The sequence below is a fragment of the Dendrobates tinctorius genome, unplaced genomic scaffold (genome assembly GCF_039654945.1).
Source record: "Dendrobates tinctorius isolate UK_male_01 unplaced genomic scaffold, ASM3965494v1 ptg000126l, whole genome shotgun sequence".
NCBI classification, from domain to species: domain Eukaryota; kingdom Metazoa; phylum Chordata; class Amphibia; order Anura; family Dendrobatidae; genus Dendrobates; species Dendrobates tinctorius.
Genome location: NW_027361794.1, coordinates 26,201,885 through 26,220,343, shown reverse-complemented (window position 1 = coordinate 26,220,343; position 18,459 = coordinate 26,201,885). Strand labels below are relative to the sequence as shown.

The following is an 18,459-nucleotide window of genomic DNA, read 5'->3' as shown; positions in this document are numbered from 1 at the left end:
CAAAGGTATACCATATGGGAATAAACATGCTAGAAATAGGAGGAAACCACTATGGCTAAATAGAGCTGTAAGGGGCGCAATAACAGACAAAAATAAAGCATTTAGAGAATTAAAGCAAGTAGGTAGTGATGAGGCATTGACTAAATACAGAAGATTAAATAAATTCTGTAAAAAGCAAATCAAGACAGCAAAGATTGAGACAGAGAGACTCATTGCCAGAGAAAGTAAAAATAAGTACATAAATAGTAAGAAGCTAAAAAATGATAGTGTTGGCCCCCTTAAAAATAGTCTGGGTGAAATGGTGGATGAGGATGAGGAAAAAGTCAATATGCTAAATGACTTTTTTTCAACAGTATTTACTCAAGAAAATCCCATGACGGATAACATGATCAGGGATAAAAATTCTCCATTAAATGTCACCTGCTTAACCCAGCATGAAGTATGGCGGCGTCTAAAAATCAGTAAAATTGACAAATCCCCCGGCCCGGATGGGATACACCCCCGAGTACTGCAGGAATTAAGCACAGTCATAGATAGACCATTATTTTTAATCTTTAAAGATTCCATAATAACAGGGTCTGTACCACAGGACTGGTGTATAGCAAATGTGGTGCCAATATTCAAAAAGGGGACAAAAACTGAACTTGGAAATTATAGGCCAGTAAGTTTAACCTCAACTGTGGGTAAAATGCTGGAGGGTTTTCTAAGAGATACTATGCTGGAGTATCTGGAGAAGAATACCCTCATGACCCAATATCAACATGGGTTTACAAGGGACCGTTCTTGTCAGACTAATCTGATAAGCTTTTATGAAGAAGTAAGTTCCGGACTGGACCAAGGGAATGCAGTGGACGTGGTGTACATGAACTTTTCAAAAGCTTTTGATACGGTGCCACACAAAAGGTTGATACATAAAATGAGAACAATGGGGATAGGGGAAAATATGTGTAGGTGGGTTAAGAGCTGGCTCAGGGATAGGAAACAAAGGGTGTTTATTAATGGAGCACACTCGGACTGGGTCACGGTTAGCAGTGGGGTACCACAGAGGTCAGGTTTGGGCCCGCTTCTTTTTAACTTATTTATTAATGACCTTGTAGGGGGCATAGAGAGTAGAATTTCAATATTTGCAGATGACACTAAACTCTGCAGGGTAATAAATACAGAGGAGGACAATTTTATATTACAGGAGGATTTATGTAAACTAGAAGCTTGGGCTGATAAATGGCAAATGAGCTTTAATGGGGATAAATGTAAGGTCATGCACTTGGGTAGAACGAATAAGATGTATAACTATGTGCTTAATTGTAAAACACTGGACAAAACTGTCACTGAAAGAGACCTGGGTGTATGGGTGGACGACAAACTCACATTTAGTGGCCAGTGTCAGGCAGCTGCTGCAAAGGCAAATAAAATAATGGGATGCATTAAAAGAGGCATAGATGCTCATGAGTCACTAGTGCGACCACACTTAGAATACTGTGTACAGCTCTGGTCTCCGGTGTATAAGAAAGACATAGCTGAACTGGAGCGGGTGCAGAGAAGAGCGACTAAGGTTATTAGTGAACTAGGGGGTCTGCAATACCAAGACAGGTTATTACACTTGGGGCTATTTAGTTTGGAGAATCGAAGGCTTAGGAGTGATCTTATTACAATGTATAAATATATGTGGGGACAGTACAAAGACCTTTCTAATGATCTTTTTACTCTTAGACCTGTGATGGGGACAAGGGGGCATCCTCTACGTCTGGAGGAAAGAAGGTTTAAGCATACTCACAGACGCGGATTCTTTACTCTAAGAGCAGTGAGACTATGGAGCTCTCTGCCATATGATGTTGTAATGAGTGATTCCCTACTAAAATTTAAGAAGGGACTGGATGCCTTTCTTGAAAAATATAATATTACAGGGTATATACACTAGTTTCCTTAATATTGCGTTGATCCAGCGATCTAGTCTGATTGCCGTATGTGGAGTCGGGAAGGAATTTTTTCCCCAATGTGAAGCTTACTGTTTGCCACATGGGTTTTTTTTGCCTTCCTCTGGATCAACATGTTAGGGCAAGTTAGGATAGGATATGGGTTGAACTAGATGGACTTAAAGTCTTCCTTCAACCTTACAAACTATGTTACTATGTTACATGACTCGGTCGGTCAAAATATGGAAACATTATAGCTCTCAAAATGTGGTGATGCAAAAACTATTTTTACAATAAAAAGCATCTTTTAGCGTGCGACAGCTGCCAAACATAAAAACCCGCCATATATAGTAAATCAAACCCCCCTTTATCACCTTAGTTAGGGAAAAATAATACAATTAAAAAAAATGTATTTATTTCTGTAATGTTATGTGAGATATTACTGTAAGATATGATGTTCTGGAACACTCTAGAATCTTCCCTTCCTCCACACACAGATGAAAATTGGCCTGTCACAGCTAAGTGAAAGGAGTGTTAATTAAGCTGGAGTGGAGAGCATTTCTTTGTTTGAGACATGTGGCTGAATAAAACTATGAGAGATATTAAACTAAGCTAGCACGGGCTCCGGTCGCGGCAGAAAAATTATACAGACATTTCTGTGATCTGCGCAGACCCAGCTCCGCTACGGTGGATCTTGCAAAGTTCTAAAACCTCCCGAAACTGAGATATGGATTATTCCCAAATGGAGTGTCCATATCATGGCATGCTTGGTGTTGTTTTACTGGATTCGATAAACTGAGAAAAATGAGACCATCAGCGAGTTTATACGAGCTTCCCTCGTTAAGATATAGTTATTATAAGTTTTACAGTTGAATTGCAACTTGCAGAAAGGGGGGGCTGAACTTCTCCAGACTGCCCCTTTCGTGATGTAACCGACCCTAGGCTATAAGATATCCCTGCCTTAAAATTCTTCAGTTAAGCTGGAGTTTTCATGCTGCAAAGACCTGCAGATGTCTGGGGATGTGTGGCTGGCTGGCTGCCCCTCCCCCTAGCACATTGTTTGCCTAATACCAACTAAGCACATGTAAGTGTACTTTCTGCTATCATCCCTGTTATTTTATATTTGCCTTGTACATATTTAATGTCTAACCTTTGTAAGGCTGGTTTCACATTAGCGTTAAAACAACGCTGCGCACTGCGTCGGTAAGCCCCGCCCCGATCCGGCTCCCTGCCCGCTCCATCCGGGATCACCGCCTACTATCGCATTTGCACGCATGCGATCGGCGCACCCTATCTTTAGCATAGGGTGCGCAGATCATGCGCTGCCAGTGTGAAAGTAGGGTGCTGCGCACTTTTGACGGTGCGCCGTGCGCGCCGAAATGCAACATGCACTGGCAGCGCATGATCTGCGTTCTCTATGCTAAAGATAGGGTGCGCCGATCGCATGCGTGCAAATGCGATAGTAGGCGGTGATCCCGGATGGGGCGGGCAGGGAGCCGGATGGGGGCGGGGCTTACCGACGCAGTGCGCAGCGTTGTTTTAACGCTAATGTGAAACCAGCCTAACAACTTTTTATCTATGTAATTACTGCCCTCTTTGGGGAATAAATCATAAAATTATCAGTCTGTCTTCAAGCTCTAAGAAACGAACTATGTGCTTTTTTAGATAATCGCTACTAATTTGGGGGTTTGCTATGCACCCTCTTAATTAACTCTTTGATAATTCCCTTACTGCAGTAGTCTAATTGCCTGTGTACAACAAGCAGCCCATCCAGTGACTAATTATCCTAGGTGCAGTTCCCTGACTGACCTGAGGGTAAGGGGGGCACTGAAGAGCTGCGAGTTCCAAAGTGGAACTGAGAAAGTGGGATATCACAAAATCCCCACAGTTCTTGGAAGGTTGTTAGCGGTGGTGGGGCATCCAAAATAACCCCCCTGCAATAAATTGTTAGGGCAAGATTAGCTTTCTGTATATTTTTGTCACATGGTGCTAGTGGCGGGATAACTAAGATAAGCCCCCACTTTGCCTGTGATAGCCATGTGCTGGCAGTGCGTCGCATCCCTCCGTCTGCTGACATATTGGTGTCAGCGGTGGGATTGTCACATGTTGGCAGCAGTGGGATCGTGACAATTTCCATTTTCCCGTTAGGGCTAAGGCTGAGATTAGGGATAGGGGTGTGTTGGGGTTAGGGTTGGAGTTAGAATTGGGGGTTTCAACTGTTTAGGCACATCAGGTGCTCTCCAAACACAACATGGTGTCTGATCTCAATACCAGCCAAAAAAGTCAAATGGCGCTGCTTCCCTTGCGAGCTCTTCCTTGCGCCCAAATAGTGGTTTACCCCCACATATGGGGTATCAGCGTACTCACGACAAATTGCACAATAACTTTTGGGGTCCTGTTACTTTTGGGAAAATAACAATTGGGGGTGAAAAGATCATTTTTGTGGAAAAAATATTCAAGTCAAACGGCGCTCCTTCCCTTCCAAGCTCTGCCATGAGACAAAAGAGTGGTTCCCCCCACATATCAGGAATCAGCGTACTCAGGACAAATTGCACAATAACTGTTGCAGCCCTATTTCTCCTGTTACCCTTGGTAAAATAAAAAAATTGAACCTTAAGTAATTTTTTTGTGAAAAAAGTTAAATGTTCATTTTTTTTTAAACATTTAAAAAATTCCTGTGAAGCACCTGAAGGGTTAATAAATTTCTTGAATCTGGTTTTGAGCACCTTGAGGGGTGCAGTTTTTAGAATGGTGTCACTTTTAGGTATTTTCTATCATATAGACCCCTCAAAGTGGCTTCAAATGTGATGTGGTCCGTAAAAATAAAATGGTGTTGTGAAAATGAGAAATCGCTGGTCAACTTTTAACCCTTATAACTTCCTAACAAGAAAAAATTTGGTTCCCAAATTGTGTTGATGTAAAGTAAACATGTGGGAAATGTTACTTAAGTTTTTTGAGTGCCGTATCTCTGTGATTTAAGGGCATAAAAATTCAAAGTTGGAAAATTGCGAAATTTTCGCCAAATTTGTTTTTTTCACAAATAAATGCAAGTTATATGAATTAAATTTTACCACTAACATGAAGTACAATATGTCACGAGAAAACAATGTCAGAATCACCGGGATCAATGGAAGCGTTCCCCAGTTATCACCTCATAAAGGGACAGTGGTCAGAATTGTAAAAATTGGTCCGGGCATTAACATGCAAACCACCCTTGGGAGTAAAGGGGTTAAAGCAAAAAATGTGGTCAATTCTGTACTTAATATCCCCTATCCAGGTATATATGGTCGCCTCACCCCCATCCTGATACACAAGGCCCCCTCATCCCTATCCTGGTATGCATGGATCCCTCATCCTTATCCTGGCAGGAATGATCGCCCTCATCCCTATATTAATATAAAGGGGCCCCCATCTCGTCCTGGTATGATTGGCCCCCATCTCGTCCTGGTATGCATGGCCCCATCCCATTTGCCCCCACCCCCATCCTGGTATGCATGGCACCATCAGAAAACTTAAAAAAAAAAAATTACACTTACCTACCTGGCGCTCCCTCGCTGCGTCCTGCTCCGGTATCAGCAACTGCTTTATGCTTGTAAGCAGCACATGGCAGGGGCGTCATGCGCTGCTCACAAGCAGAGCACAGCTGCCGGAGTACTTACCGGGACTGTTCATTGGAGATCGGGGTGATTATTCATTGCTCTTCAGTAGCGCACAGTGTCAGCCCCCGGCTTCCTGCTGCTGCCGGCGGTCACGTGTGCCGCTACTTAAGAGAAATGAATATTCAATGGATTCATCATTCATTCATCAGGAGACTATTTCATACTGAACTACATTCAAGCGGGACTAGACGAAGAAAACCCTAAAATCATGTATCATGTTATCCGAAACAGTCAGAAAACTAGCCCCATATTGGCAGATCCCAGACCTCAGACTATATACTGTGTAAGTTTATAAGCCACTCCAGTGTCAGGAATAGATAGTATGTGACAATACCGTATATACCACTCAGGGAACACTTACCTTTCAGAGATAATTTCCATATTCATACTAAATAATGGCACAGATCTCCCAGACATTATGATTGCACATATCCCTAGTCTTTATACCGATATTGCACTCATTCCCTGCCAGACCGCAGCATGGCCATTAGTTAGAAGCTGCTAATGATCTTTGGAGCAGGTAAGTTTTCCCTGAGTGGTCCATATTGGGCCGTCTGAAGACTGAGTTTAGTCTAGGACAATTTGTCTGCACTACTAATTATCAGCTGTTACAATACCAAACTAGGGCAGTCCCTATAGGAGAAAACACAAGAATTATACTGTATTGTCACATACTATCTATTCCTGACACTGGAGGGGCTTATAAACTTACACAGTATATAGTCTGAGGTCTGCGATCTGCCAATATGTGGCTAGTTTTCTCTTTTGGATAACATGATTCATGATTTTAGTTTTTTTGTCTAGTCTCACTTGAATATAGGTTAATATTAAATAGTCTCCTGATGACGCCTTTGGTGAGGATGATGAAACCCATAGAAATGAGAGAATTGGAGAGTGAGTGTGTAAATGTCACCTCACACTATATACTGAACTGTGGTGTACATGTTTTTTCTATTAGTCACCTATTAACTAATCTTCAGGGGGTGAATTATGGGTATAGTTTTACATTTGGAATTAATAAAGTTTAGTTTTATCCTTTTGTCAGCAAACATGAGGAATGACAAGAGACAACCCATTTAAGAAGATTCAATTTTGGTTAAAACTATTCCAACATTATGAATATAAAAAAGACTTCTCCCCTATGTGACATCTCTGATGTTTATTAACAATTGATTTCCAAGTAAAATATTTCCCACATTAAGAAAATGAAAAAGGCTTCTCCTCTGTGTGACTGCTCTGATGTCTAACAAGAAGCGCTTTCCGGTTAAAACATTTCTCACATTCTGAACAGGAAAAAGGCTTCTCCCGTGTGTGGATTCTTTGATGGCGATCAAGATCTATTTTCCATTTAAAACATTTCCCACATTCTGAACATGAATATGGCTTCTCTGCTGTGTGAATTCTCTCATGTGTAACAAGACTTGAATTCTGAGTAAAACATTTCCCACATTCTAAACATCAAACAGGCTTCTCTCCTGTGTGAGTTCTTTGGTGCCTAACAAGATTCCCTTTCTGGTTAAAACATTTCCCACAATCTGAACACGAAAAAGGCTTCTCTCCTGTGTGAGTTCTTTGGTGCTTAACAAGATTGACTTTCAGTCTAAAATATTTTCCACATTCTGAACATGAAAAAGGCTTCTCTCCTGTGTGAGTTCTTTGGTGCATAACAAGATTGACTTTCAGTCTAAAATATTTTCCACATTCTGAACAGGAAAAAGGCTTCTCCCCTGTGTGAGTTCTCTGATGAGTAACAAGCAGTGATTTATGTGCAAAACATTTCCCACATTCTGAACATGAAAAAGGCTTCTCCTCTGTGTGAGTTCTCTGGTGATCAATCAAATGTGATTTCTGGATAAAACATTTCCCACAATCTGAACAGGAAAAAGGCTTCTCCCCCGTGTGAGTTCTATGGTGATCAACCAAATATGATTTCCGGTTAAAACATTTCCCACATTCTGAACAGGAAAAAGACTTCTCCCCTGTGTGAGTTCTCTGGTGACTAACAAGATGACATTTCTGGTTAAAAGTTTTCCCACATTCTGAACACGGAAAAGGTTTCTCCCCTGTATGAGTTCTATGGTGATTAACCAATTGTGAATTCCGGTTAAAACATTTCCCACATTCTGAACAGGAAAAAGGCTTATCTCCTGTGTGGAGTCTCTGGTGCTTAACACAATATGATTTATTGTTAAAACATTTCCCACATTCTGAACAGGAAAAAGGCTTCTCCCCCGTGTGAGTTCTATGGTGATTAACCAAATCTGATTTCTGGTTAAAACATTTCCCACATTCTGAACAGGAAAAAGGCTTCTCCCCCGTGTGAATGCTCTGATGTCTAACAAGAATCGCTTTCTTGCTAAAACATTTCCCACATTCTGAACATGAAAATGACTTCTTTGCTTTAGGAGCAGTTTGTTTCTTATTACCTCTTTTGTGACTTTGATTTTCCTTAGTAGTCGGTAATGAATCAGAAGATGGGACCTGTTTCATAGGATCAGATGACAGATCTTTGCTGTGAATGGATGATGGTATATCTGGAGTAATAGCAATCACTTCAGTTGTATCTTGTAGGATCTCAAGATTATCAGATTTAAAAATTGAAGAGTTCAGCTGTCCTTCTGATCTCCTGGTACAGTTATCTGCTAAGATAAAAAAAAAAACAATTTTTTTTAATAAAATATCCTTTAGTTTTATATTTTTGAACATTTCTACTTAAACTGTCCATAAAAATGGCAAGCTATGTAAAAAACTTTAATTATTTACCAAGACAATGACAGTTCACAGTCTAATAGAAAACCTTGTTGGATGAGCCAGTAGTGTGTGGTGTTCAACTGTTTGTTCATTCTGCCTCCCAAATATCAAATAAAAAGAAACCAATCAATGTTATGTAGGCGAAAATAATACCAATTCTCATCTCACAAAAAACAAGTCCCCACTCAGGTCCATCATTTGTCAATGGAAAAACAGGTAAGGCAGGTTAGGGTTACTGTTAGGCTAAAGTTAGGGTTAGGCTAAAGAATTAGGCTTTTCTCAATTGTCTCCCAAATAATTTGGTCACGTCAGAGTTTTCTATTTCCAGAAAAAAAATTTAAAAAAATAAAATGGCCCATCAGTATTATAGTACAGAGGAGGCTTATGCACTTTCCTGTTCTGACAGTGAAGCAAGTGCAGTGTCAGATGGCGATGTGGATTTCGAGGGCTTTAGTAGCAGCGACAGTGATAGCTCAGAAATGAGCAGTGATTCTGGTCCATCCTCACACACAAGGACCAGTACAACAAGAAGGACAAATAGCGCTTCTGGAGAAATGTCTCCAGCTCAGGGAACAATGCCCAGTACTAGCGCTGTCCCTAGTGCTCGAGAATTGGCGCACACCAATGTCCAAGGGGCTTTGCCTCTTCATGTAGCATTTCCCAGATGGGAGGCTTCGGCTACTCCATTCATCCCTAATTTTAATGCCATTCCTGGTATAAATGTGGAGGTGGAAAATTTTGGACCAATTATTTTTTTTAATTTGTTTCTGACAGATAGCTTGCTAGAGCATATTGTCCTACAAATTTATATGCGTCCTAATTCATCAGCCAGAATCCATGATCCTATTATGCTAGGTCAAATTTATGGAACCAACTAATGTCCTAGAAATGAAAACATTTTCAGGACTTACATTCGCTATGGGGCTTGTTAAAAAACGAGCATTCAGTCTTATTAGTCCAACCGCCCTGTTCAAGCCACCCTTATGCTTTCTGCCTTTCTTCCTAGGACCCGTTATGAAAGCTTTTACATATATGAGAGGAAAGATAGCCAACTAAACCCACCAGGAGGCCCTACTTATCTGGGGACATCTGGAAAAATCGTTTGGGAGCTGATAACTCCATTTTTACAAAAAGGCTACAATCTGTATGTTGACAACTACTACACCAGCATACCTCTATTTAAAAGTCTGTTTGAACATAACATAGGGGCTTGTGGGACCATTCGCAAAAACCGTCAGGGGTTTCCACAATCATTGGTCAGCAAATAGTTCCGAAAGGGGCAGTCAGGGGCTTTACACAATGGAAAGCTGCTTGTCCTCAAGTTTAAGGATAAAAAAGATATATCCTGAGCTCGATCCACACAGATGCCACAAGGGCCACTGCAGACCAACAGGGATCCACTACTCCAAAACCTGTGTCTGTCATGGACTAAAAACAAATCTATGGGGGTGTGGACCTTGCAGATCAGGTTCTACAGCCATACCAGGTATCAAGAAAATCATATATCTGGTATAAAAAGTTAGTCATGTATTTGTTTCAGGTGGCCACATAGAATTCTTTTGTATTATACAAAAAAGCCGGAAATGCAGATACTTTCCTTGATCATCAGGAAAAGGTCACTGAAAATCTTGTTTTTGAAAATTTTGTCCCCGCCAATCCTTTAGAATGTGAAGATGTCAGAAGACTCACTGAGCGACATTTTATTGCACTCATCCCAGTAACTGAAACAAGAAAGAACCCCCAGAGAAGATGTCGTGTATGTTCCTAGAGAGGAATGAGGCATGATCCCCGCTATTATTACCCACAATGCCCATCACTGCCAGCCTTATGCCTCCATGACGGCTTTACAATCTTCCACACAGAACCACGTTTTTGAACTGTTTTGACATTCAAGCATTTGGTTTCTTTAGTGACAGACACATTTGAGTAGAGCTGACTTAGGCCTCTTTCACACATCAGGTTTTCGCCGTCAGGCGTGATCCGGCGCTTTTGACAGAAACCGGATCCGGCGAAATGCAATGCCGGATCCGGTTTCCCCCCCATTGACTTGCATTTGCGCCGGATCGTCTGGAAAAAACGGCTACTGTAACGTTTTTTGTCTCCGGCGAAAAAGCCGGACCCACCGGATCCGGCGCGTCCGGCTTTTTCACACAATGAAAGCCTATGAGCGCCGCAATGCGCCTGATCCGGCGAAAGCCGGATCCGGTGGCCGGATCCGTTTTTTTTGGTCTGAGCATGCTCAGTAGCTCTGCCCACAAGACATATATAAAAGCAAGACAGTGGGACCCACAGCCACACCCAACATGCCACCCAAGAAAGCAACCAAGCGCAGCAGGAGAAGGCAGGAGACCACTGCAGCACCATCAGCACCACCACCACCCCAAATGGAGCAGCAAATGGAACATGCTGAGGAGGGGAGTCCAGCAGCAGATGAGAGACGGTAATTATCAAATCCCCCATTCCTCCAAACTAGGGCCATGGAATATCAAGATATTCATTGGCCCTTTGTTTCTCTTTATTCAACAGCCGCCCAAGAGATGCAGCAGCAGCAGCAGCAGCAGAAATGGCATCACTGGCAGCAGCAACAGCAGCAGCAATACCCACAGCCATGGAGTCTGGCCATCAACAGGACAGCACATCTTCTTCTGGGAGACCTCCCTCGCATCGTCAGCGTTTGACGGTAAGTTTTTATTTCCAAAATCCATCATCTCTGTAATATATGTCTATTCATTGCCTTTTATTTCAAAACAGGAATCACAAGATGAAGAGGAGCTCCCAGAAGAAGAAGGAAGGGGTGGACAGACACCTGGAGTGGGCTCACAATTGGTAAGTTTTTTGCATCAAACGCAGAAACACAACATCACACTACACACAACACATAGAAAACAATGTTCTGCAGACCACACACAGCAAACAAATGCCTACATCCAAAGACATAACATTTTTTGTTTTCTTCTCTAGTCTTCCCAATCTGGTGCTTGGCCAAGAGGTCCTCGCAGTGCCTCCCAGGGTCGTCGGCGACAGCAACGCGGCGGTCACCAGCGTGTAAGTATAAATATTTTTGCTTTGTTTTTTTGCACTTTTTATTTCATTTCTTTTGTGGAGGCTAATTATGTTATTTTTGTCTTTTTCTTTAACAGCCTTCACAGCGTGCTCCCGACTCTGACGGTGAGGATGGAGGACTCGATGTGGACCACCTCATCGATCTCGTCAGAGAAAGGGAGCCGCTCTGGAATATGGCTGACTGCCGCCACGCTGACCTTATCGTTACCCGACGACTCTGGGAGGAAATCTGTTCGCTCCTTGTGGGCCGCTGGGAGGACCTCGATGTTCGGGCCCAGATTAAAGAGCGTAAGTATATACAGTACCGGTTGCTTGATGTAAACCAGTGTTTCCCGAACTCCAGTCCTCGTGGTCCCCACGGATCATGTGTTCAGGATTTCTATTTACTATGGAAATCCTGAAAACATGACCCCTGGGGACTATGAGGACTGTAGTTTGGGAAACACTGATGTTGTATACTAACCACTCCTTTCTCGTTTCAGGGAACAGAATTGTGAATTGGTGGCGGTCTGTGAGGGATCGTTTCAAGAAGGAGTTCAATAAAGAGATGCGGGCCCCGAGTGGATCTGGAGGACGCAGGAGCAAGTACAAGTACGCACGAGCCCTTTCGTTCCTCCGGGAGACAATGCTCACCAGAAGGTAAATATTACACACCACATGTGACAAAAAAATGTTAGATGTAACTTTTTTTTTTCAGCCAGGGCCATACCATGTCAGTATTTTAATTGTTTTTTTTTCTCTTTATTCCACAGCACGGTGAGCAACACTCGGGAGCCTGCACGATTGGACCCTTCTGAGGCGATCCCTGAGGAGACCGGCACCGAGGGACACTTCGACCGCCCCGGTACATCTGCACCTTCCCAGCCTTCCCACACATTCGACCCATCTGTCCCATCCACCAGCACAGGAGCATCGTGGCCGCCTACATTACATGAAGCTGCTGGTGAGGAGATCGCTTTCCCTTTACCCCACCCTTCTGCCCCTGCCACCTCTAGTACACCTGCGGGTACTGGGCGGCAGCGGCAGAGGGGTCAGGAAAAGAGTTATGCGCAAGAGTTCTTGCATCTGAATGCATCTTTCCAGAACTGTCTAAAAGTCTTGTCAGAGCAAATCTCCGCAGGCTTTCAGCAGATCAACTCCAGCATTCTGGAGGTGAAGACACTTCTGCAAACCATGCATTCAGAAGCAAGATCTTCGCCAAACCACACCTTTTTCAGGTCTGTTGTGGAGCGCATGGCAACACTATCTCCTACCCAGCAGATGCATGTAATGCATTCGTGCCACGGTGCTCTACAGCAGGTTACCTCCCAACCTCCACCTCCCACCACTGTAGTTCCTCCACCTGCACCCCCTCCAGCCACTTTCCATCCTCCCCCTCCTATTACATCTGCACCCCCTCCAGCCACTTTCCATCCTCCCCCTCCTATTACATCTGCACCCCCTCCAGCCACTTTCCATCCTCCCCCTCCTATTACATACCAGCAACCTCACCAGTACCAGCAACCTCCCCAGTACCAGACATCTCCCCACTTCCAGCAACCTGCCCCGTACCAAACTCCTTCCCCGTACCAAACTCCTTCCCCGTACCAAACTCCTTCCCCATACAGCTTTCCATCAACATCATCTGCTCCTACAGTCCCTGCCCAACCCTCCACTCCACCGCCCACCACCTCTTCTGCCTCCCACATGTCCACCCATTCTGTAGCTTTTTCCACACCTTCACCTCTAACTGTTCCTTCCCCACCACGATCCCAGTCCTCTCTCCACACACCCAGTGTCGAAGTGTCCCGCAGCCCCTCCAGCAGTATTTCCACCCCACACTACACAGATTTGTAATGTGTGTTTTTTAATAAAAATGCCCATTGGGTTTAAAACCTGTATTAAAAAAGTTTTTTGCACTTTAAAAACATTTTACAAAAAAAAAAAAATTTAAATAAAAGTTAAATTATCGTTTCACAATGGTTGTCTGTCATTTCTTTCTGCGGCGAACTATGTTTAAAAAAAAGGTTAAATACAGGGTATTTCAAAGGTAAAAAGGTATTCAAAACCAGGTATATAACTGTGGGTAAATTTTAGCTTTTTGCCACAGTTGTGTTCCTGGTTGTGTTTGAAGCAAAGTATTTCACCAAAAAAGTTGTGTTTATTGTTGGTGATTTCCTAACAATGTACACAACTTTTGTTAAAAGGTGAAATACTTTACATAAAACACAACCAGGTACACACCTGTGGCCTAAAGCTAAAAATAGAGACCATGACAAGATAGCCAACTTTGGTTGGCAAAGGTATATACTGTTGGTCCAGAAGGTACACAAGTTTGGTTAGGGCACAAATCTTTCACACTCTGTCATCCTGCCAGTGTACTCTGCCTTGAGGTGACATAAAGTATAGTGCAAAATTGTCCCTCATTACTGAAACCGTCACAGAACTTCTAGTGGTAATATTTCCAATGACAACATCCATCTTCGCCAGTAACTTGCTCTTCTCTCCAACCTGCACTTTCTTCTCTACAACCTGTCAAAGAAGGGCTGTAGGAACATGCTATATATAGTTTTCCAGTAGCCAATCCCGTTCGGAAGGCCACAAGGGTCAATTTTAAAAACCGGATCCGGCGTAATCCGTCGAAAAACGGATAGAAAAACGGATGAACCGGATGAGACGGATCCGGTTTTGTCTGTCAAGAACAAGACGGATCCGGCAGAAAACCGGATCCGGCACATCAGGTTTTACAAAACATTTGCTGGATCCGGCATTCCGGCACGACGCCGGATCGCGCCTGACGCCGAAAACCTGATGTGTGAAAGTAGCCTTAACAATTTCCGGGGGTAGGTGGGGGGGAGGTCTCCAGAGACACGAGCTGGGCACAATATATTGGGCACTACCATGACATTGCTGCAATTTTTGCTCTGAAACTTCTACGTGTTTCTGGAAATCATCCATGTAGTGAAAATGGTCACTATATCCCTAGATGAATTCCCAGAGGGATGTCATTTCCAACATGGGGTCACTTCAGGGGGATTCTGTTGTTCTGGCACTTAGCGGCTCTCCAAAGTGTCATAACAGCAGAATCCCCCTGAAGTGACCCCATTTTGGAAATGACACCCCTCTGGGAATAGAAAATGACCCCCCTCTGCGAATTCATCTATGGGTGTAGTGACCATTTACCTATCTATATATTTTCCAATGTAAAATCTGGGGTTAAAACAACATTTTAGTGGTAAAAATGTAATTATTTTTCTTCACTGCCCAATGGAATCCTCCATGAAGTGACCCCATTTTGGAAATGACACCCCTCTGGGAATAGGAAATGTCACCTCTTGCAAATTCATCTATGTACACCCATAGATTTACCTATGATGACCATCTACCTATTTTCCAATGTAAAATCTGTGGTTAGAACAACATTTTAGTGGTAAAAATATAATTATTTTTTCTTCACTGGCCAATGGTATAATTTTCTATGGAACAGCTGTGGTATCAGTATGCTCACTGCGCCACTAGAATAATTCATTCAGGGAAGTATTTGGTAAAATGCAGTCACTTTTGCGGCTTATGCTTATCCGGCACCTCAGGGGCTCTGACAATGTGACATGTCACCCATAAACAATTCCAGCAAAATCTGCTCTCCAGTATGACGCTCCTTCCCTTCCGAGCTCTGCCATGCGCCCAAACAGTGGTTTACCCCCACATATGGGGTGTCAGAATACTCAGGACAAATTGAACAACTTTTGCGGTCCAATTTCTCCTGTTACCCTTTGGATAAAAAATGGAGGGCGAAAAGATCTTTTTTTTTTTTTTTAAATATTTTTTATTTTCACGTTTCTACGTAATTAACTTCTGTGATGCACTTGGGGGTTCAAAGAGCCCACCACACATCTAGATAAGCTCCTTGGGGGTCTAGCCAAAAAATGGGGTCACGTGTTGGGGGTTTTCACTGTATAGACACGTCAGAGGCTCTGACAATTTGACATGTCACCTACAAACAATTCCAGCAAAATCTGCTCTCCAATATGGCGCTTCTTCCCTTCCAAGCATTGCCATGCGCCCAAACAGTAGTATTCTCCCACATGTGGGGTATCGGCGAGCTCAGGAGAAATTGCACAACAAATTGTATGGAGCAATTTCTCCTCTTACCCTTATGAAAATGCAAAATATGGGGCAAAAAATGAATTATTTGTGAAAAATGTTTTTTTTATTTCGACGACTCTAAGTTATAAACTTCTATGAAGCACCTGTGGATTCAAGGTGCTCAACACACATCTGGATAAGTTCCCTAAAGGGGTCTAGTCTCCAAAATGGTGTCACTTATTGGGGGTTTCCACTGTTTAGGCAGATCAGGGGCTCTCCAAACGCGACATGGCAACCGCTAATTATTACAGCATATTTTACATTCAAAAAGTCAAATGGCGCGCCTTCCCTTCCGAGCCCTGCCGTGCGCCCAAACAGTAGATTTCCCCCACATATGGGGTTTCGGCATGCTCAGGAGAAATTGCAAAACAAAATGTATAGTCCATTTTCTTCTATTACCCTTACGAAAGTAAAAAAAAATTAGGTCTAAAGGAAAATTTTTGTGATGGTGGGATCTGACACTGACGTTCCTTGAGCTTGAAGTTCACCTTTTGTTTAGAAGTTTTTCTGGGCTCTTTTGTTACCATTCGTATTATCCATCTCTTTGATTTGCCATGAATTTTCCTCCTGCGGCCACGTCCAGGGAGGTCGGCTACAGTCCCATGGAGCTTACATTTCTGAATATTATGTGCAGCTGTAGTCACAAGAACATCGAGCTGCTTGGAGATGGTCTTATAACTTTTACCTGTAACATGTTTGTCTATAATTTTCTTTCTAATCTCCTGAGACAACTCTTTCCTTCGCTTCCTCTGGTCCATGTTGAGTGTGATACACACCATGTCACCACACAGCACAGTGAGTATCTGTAGCCTCTATACAGGCCACTCACTGATTCCAGGATTGTAGACACCTGTGATGATAATTAGTGGACACACCGCGATTTATCATGTCCCTTTTGTCACATTATTTTCAGGGGTACCATCATTTCTACCCAGGCCTATTTCGCGAGTTTCATTTTTTTTTAAATTCTCTGGAAGCATGGCTGAAAAGCAATGTCTGACTTTCATTTGTTCATTTTCAGAAATGCTTTATTTATTATTACTTTTGTCAGATTCAAGTTATTTCTGTCACCATTGTGGGTTTTTCTGTCATTAAACGAGGGGTAACAACAACATTGACCCTGTGTGTATAGATTATAACTCTCAGTGAATTTATAAAATGGAATCACTTTATGGGGATTTCGATTATTCTGGTTTTCTGTCATTTAGTTATATTAGGGCTTCTGCATATGGTGTGTCCAATCTCATCTGGGATCTGTTCCTACTGTCCAGCTGGAGTAATCTGCTCCCTACTTCAGCCAATTGGAAAGTACCGCACCCTACTAAAGCGCAAAGCACATGGCCGGAATCTGCCAGATACAGCGCTGTTCTCCTCTGGTTCAGTCCTCTGTGCTCAGCTCCTGGCTTGAGTATTTGTTTCCTGTTGTGACTGTGGCCCGTTTACTGACTACTCTTGTGTCTTCTGATTCTGTCCTTCTGGTTCTGACCCAGCTACCTGACTATTCTTCTTGCCATCTAACTCCACAGAATAGCAGGTAACACCATGGTCCAAGCCTAGGGGTCCCAGTGTAAGTCCAGATTCCATGTAAGGGTGTTATAGAGCGATGAGCAAGGCAATCCTTGGGATATGGAAAGCAGAGAAGATAGGGCCAACCAGCAAAATGTCACCGGCGATGGCGGCGCCTGCGCAGTAGCATCTATAAGTAAGAGATAGAGGTTACTGGACAGGAGCCGCTGGTGTCATTTTGCTGGATGTAATTTTTTTTCTAAGCCTCACAATAGCCCCAATATTATAGGCATTATCAGCAATAACATCAAAGCTATTATATGCATTATGTAATAATGGGGGGCAGGTCAGTGAGGGATCAGCGACCTGTCATAAGCCAATACAGATGAATATGTAATCAGAGCACCACATAAAGCCCCACCCACAGCCCCGCCCACAGCCCCGCCCCAGAGCACGAGAATCTCATTAACTGAAAACTACAAATACAGATTACACAACAGTAAACCAGAGTTGCCCTCATTTATGGTGGACCATTGGAGCTACTATGAATCCTGAGCAGAAGATTAGAGAAAATATTATTGCTCCCCATTTCAGGAGAGATTGTGCAGGAATCTGAATTCCTTAGGATGAAAAACAATGTAATTTATGACGTGGAGTGAATCCATGACACCAGGGCTGGAGCCAACACATCTCCTGCAGGCGGGAATAAATGTATATTACAGCCATCGGCCACACACAGCTTAGAGAGGTGAGTTGTGAAAGACTCGCCAGGATTTCAGTACCGCATTACTCGCCGAGTACCAAATCCTAACGAGTATACTCGCTCATCCCTAGGAACCATGAGACATTCAGCAGCACAGAAGGGAGATTCATCCGATAAGATCTCAGGGATCTAGGAAGCCAACAGCATCATTACCCTCCGCTTTCTCTTACAGGCCCAGCATAAGATTTTTCTTCAAGTGATTTTCTATCTTGTCAGCACATTCTACGTACGCTGTCATTTGGCTTTATAGTTACAGATCTGGGCAGGTAACGGTCAGTTTTTTGAGGTGGATGGATCCTCCAGGTTCTAAGTTCTATAGAAAAGGGCTATCAATGCCCAAAGAAATTTGAACAGTTTTGGGTGGAGGAGAATGTTGTGGTCTAGAGGCAAAATGGTGGTCATGGTAATACGGCCGGACTACATCACCGATAAAGCAGCCACAGCCGGTGACTAAGAGGAATCTGTGACTTCTCTGCATTCAGTGGTTACTACTCACCTGGGTAGTCATATGTGGGAATCTCCTCTTTACACCACTCATCACCCCTCACATATGTCTCTGTAGTATTAATATAGGTGAGATCTTCACCCTGAAACAAATATTGTAAAAGTCACAGACAGATGGAGAAGTCCCATCTATGATCAGCTCTAATCCTGCCATCTCCACCGCTCTCATTACACA

General features: G+C 43.1%; 1 protein-coding gene across 1 annotated transcript; it reads right to left on the bottom strand.

Annotated features, from left to right (window-relative positions):
* Positions 1 to 6,712: 6,712 nt before the first annotated feature.
* LOC141047201 (uncharacterized) lies at positions 6,713 to 14,747 on the bottom strand. The gene is made up of 2 exons (XM_073542153.1): positions 14,735 to 14,747; positions 6,713 to 8,214 (listed from the first exon to the last, which is right to left on the bottom strand). The coding sequence occupies exons 1-2, from the start codon at positions 14,745 to 14,747 to the stop codon at positions 7,031 to 7,033; spliced, it is 1,197 nt and encodes a 398-aa protein (XP_073398254.1). The 3' UTR covers positions 6,713 to 7,030.
* Positions 14,748 to 18,459: the final 3,712 nt, after the last annotated feature.